This window comes from Xenopus laevis, chromosome 2L (assembly GCF_017654675.1).
Source record: "Xenopus laevis strain J_2021 chromosome 2L, Xenopus_laevis_v10.1, whole genome shotgun sequence".
Classification (NCBI taxonomy): Eukaryota; Metazoa; Chordata; class Amphibia; order Anura; family Pipidae; genus Xenopus; species Xenopus laevis.
In genome coordinates, this window is record NC_054373.1 from 39,004,116 (window position 1) to 39,006,598 (window position 2,483).

At 39.2% G+C, this 2,483-nt stretch overlaps 1 protein-coding gene across 1 annotated transcript; it reads left to right on the forward strand.

Moving 5' to 3' along the window:
• Positions 1–221: 221 nt before the first annotated feature.
• On the forward strand, positions 222–1,465 carry LOC121399633 (P2Y purinoceptor 8-like). Its single transcript, XM_041581177.1, has one exon. It carries the CDS (start codon positions 330–332, stop codon positions 1,362–1,364), a length of 1,035 nt encoding a protein of 344 aa, XP_041437111.1. The 5' UTR covers positions 222–329; the 3' UTR covers positions 1,365–1,465.
• The last annotated feature ends 1,018 nt before the right edge of the window (positions 1,466–2,483 follow it).

Here is a 2,483-nt window from a genome sequence, read left to right on the forward strand (position 1 = left end):
AGATGTACAGGACAGAGCTAGAAGGGAGAATCAAGGACAGAACCAGAAAATGGAGCTGAATTATAATAGTTGAACAAAACACAGGATCATAGTCATAGCAAGGGCAGTGAATTGCACCCAGCACAGAGTTCATGTAGGAAAATGCAAAACAACACCTGGACCAATACATGTGCATACTGTATAATAAACGTTGAGTCTCAGAAGCAGTCAGAACAGAAAGAGACATGATGAAACCAGGACAAGGGAGAATTTCTGTGTAATGCCATGTTAAGAATGTGTTACTTTTCTCCAACATCTAGGCACTCTTCATCAATACATGCAAAGCAAAGATGACTGATATGCAAAGTCTGGAAATCACTGGAAACAATTCAGCCAATAGCACTATGCTACAAGCTCTGCCCAATAACACGCTGGAGATGCTGCAAAGCAAAATGCTGCAAACGGCTTTACCAGTCCTGTACCTGGTGATCTTTGGTGTCAGTGTACCATTAAATTTACTGTCTTTGGTCATGCTCTGGGGAAACCAACCACGGACACCAACAGTTGTATTCCTGCTCAATTTGGCCATCACAGACACTATTTATGGAATTACACTCCCCTTCCAGGTCATTTATCATCTCAGAGGAAACGACTGGCCATTCGGAGATACATTTTGCTCCGTAGCAACCATTTTGTTCTATGGAAACATGAATTGTTCCATATTGACAATGACAAGTATTAGTGTGGAACGCTTCATTGGAATTGTACATCCGTTGCGCTCTAAGAACTGCGTTACTGTCAGGAGGGCTCTGCTCACTTGTTTGTTGCTTTGGGCACTTGTTCTGTTGGTAGATTTACCACTTATGCTTTCTAAGCTGACATTCCACGTACGAGAGCTACACATAGTCACTTGCTTCGATGTCTTACCAAAAGAACTGGTTTCCAGTAAAGCGTATTTCTCTTTTTATATCTCATCCCGCCTTATATTGTTTTTCTTTATTCCATTAGTTATTATGGGAATATGTTACCTGTCAATAATTGTAACTCTTCTGCGGTCCGAGACCATCCGAGCAGAGACAAAGAGACAAACAATTCATATCATTGTGGTGTTGTTCAGTGTGTTCCTGGTCTGCTACCTGCCAAGTAACCTGCTGCTAATCATTCACTATGATTTCTATTCAAAAGGGAAGCCGCTGTACATAGAATACAAGCTTTCCCTTGCCTTAAGTAGTCTTAATTGTTGCTTGGACCCAGTGGTGTATTTCTTTGGTTCTAAACAATTTCGGCAAAAAGTGCAGCGTAAGTCAAAGTGCTGCAAGTCTGCCAATAATCCACATGAAAATACACAGACATTTGAGTACAAACCACCTCTGTCATCTTTTTAAAGAGTTGTTCGCCTTTGGGTTATAGTATGATGTCGAGCGTGATCTTTGCAATTGGTTTTCATTTGTTATTATGTGTAGTTTTTGAGTTATTTAGCTTTTTATTCAGCAGCTCTCTAGTTTGCAATTTCAGCAATCTGGGTGCTACGGTAAAAATTGCCCTAGCAACCATGCATTGATTTGAATAGGAGACTGGAATATGAGCGGGAGAGGCCTGGCTAGAAGGAATAGAAGCAATAACAATACATTTGTAGCCCTAAAGAGCATTTGTTTTTTGTAGATGTGGTCGATGACCCCTCCCCCATTTGAAATCTGGAGTCAAAAGAAAATGGAAAACAATTAAGAAATTATAAATAAATAATGAATGAAGACCAACTGGTCGCTCTATAAAATACTAAAAGTTAAATTAAAGGTGAGCCAACCCTTTCAATTTTTGGTTACCAGAAATGCCTCTGAATAAAAACTAGTCTTCGAAAATGCTGGACATTCTAGTCCAGGTATGGAAGTCTTAAAAAGGTGATTAAAAAGACAAATACAGGGCACTGAAGTAGAAAAACTGGTGGAAGCTTCACCTAGGCATAGAACTTTATTTTTATTTCAGTTCAACTTTAACATCATTTCCTTCCACTTCATATATAAAGAACATTCAACATCTAACATCCAAAATATCACTGGAATGATTTCAACGTTGTTTCCTTTGAGATGGAAGGAGGAACTGCTTTTGGACACAATTAGGCTTCTAAATAGGCGTTTTCAACATTGTTATAGAAGCAGGACTCCTGCTCCCGTTTAACTTTAACTTGATCATATACCCAGCTGGGCTACAAAACCCATAAGAAGCATATGTGCAAACACTCTGTATACTGTGCAGACTGTAAATGAGACAAAGCTGAGATTACTCTTACTGTTTATTTACCATATTCCAAGCATAATGTATATATACTCAATTAATGAACTCGAAACAAGCAGACGGCACTTCTGGAAAGGGTTTTATTGGGGTTACTGCTGTAGAACCTTACGTGTTTCGGGAGTAAATCCCTTAATCATAGCCTATGATTAAGGAATTTACTCCCGAAACGCGTAAGGTTCTACAGCAGTAACCCCAATAAAACCCTTTCCAGA

Bases quoted from the DNA above. Each gene is read 5' to 3' on its own strand.
- LOC121399633 (XM_041581177.1), top strand. From the start codon at position 330: ATGACTGATATGCAAAGTCTGGAAATCACTGGAAACAATTCAGCCAAT.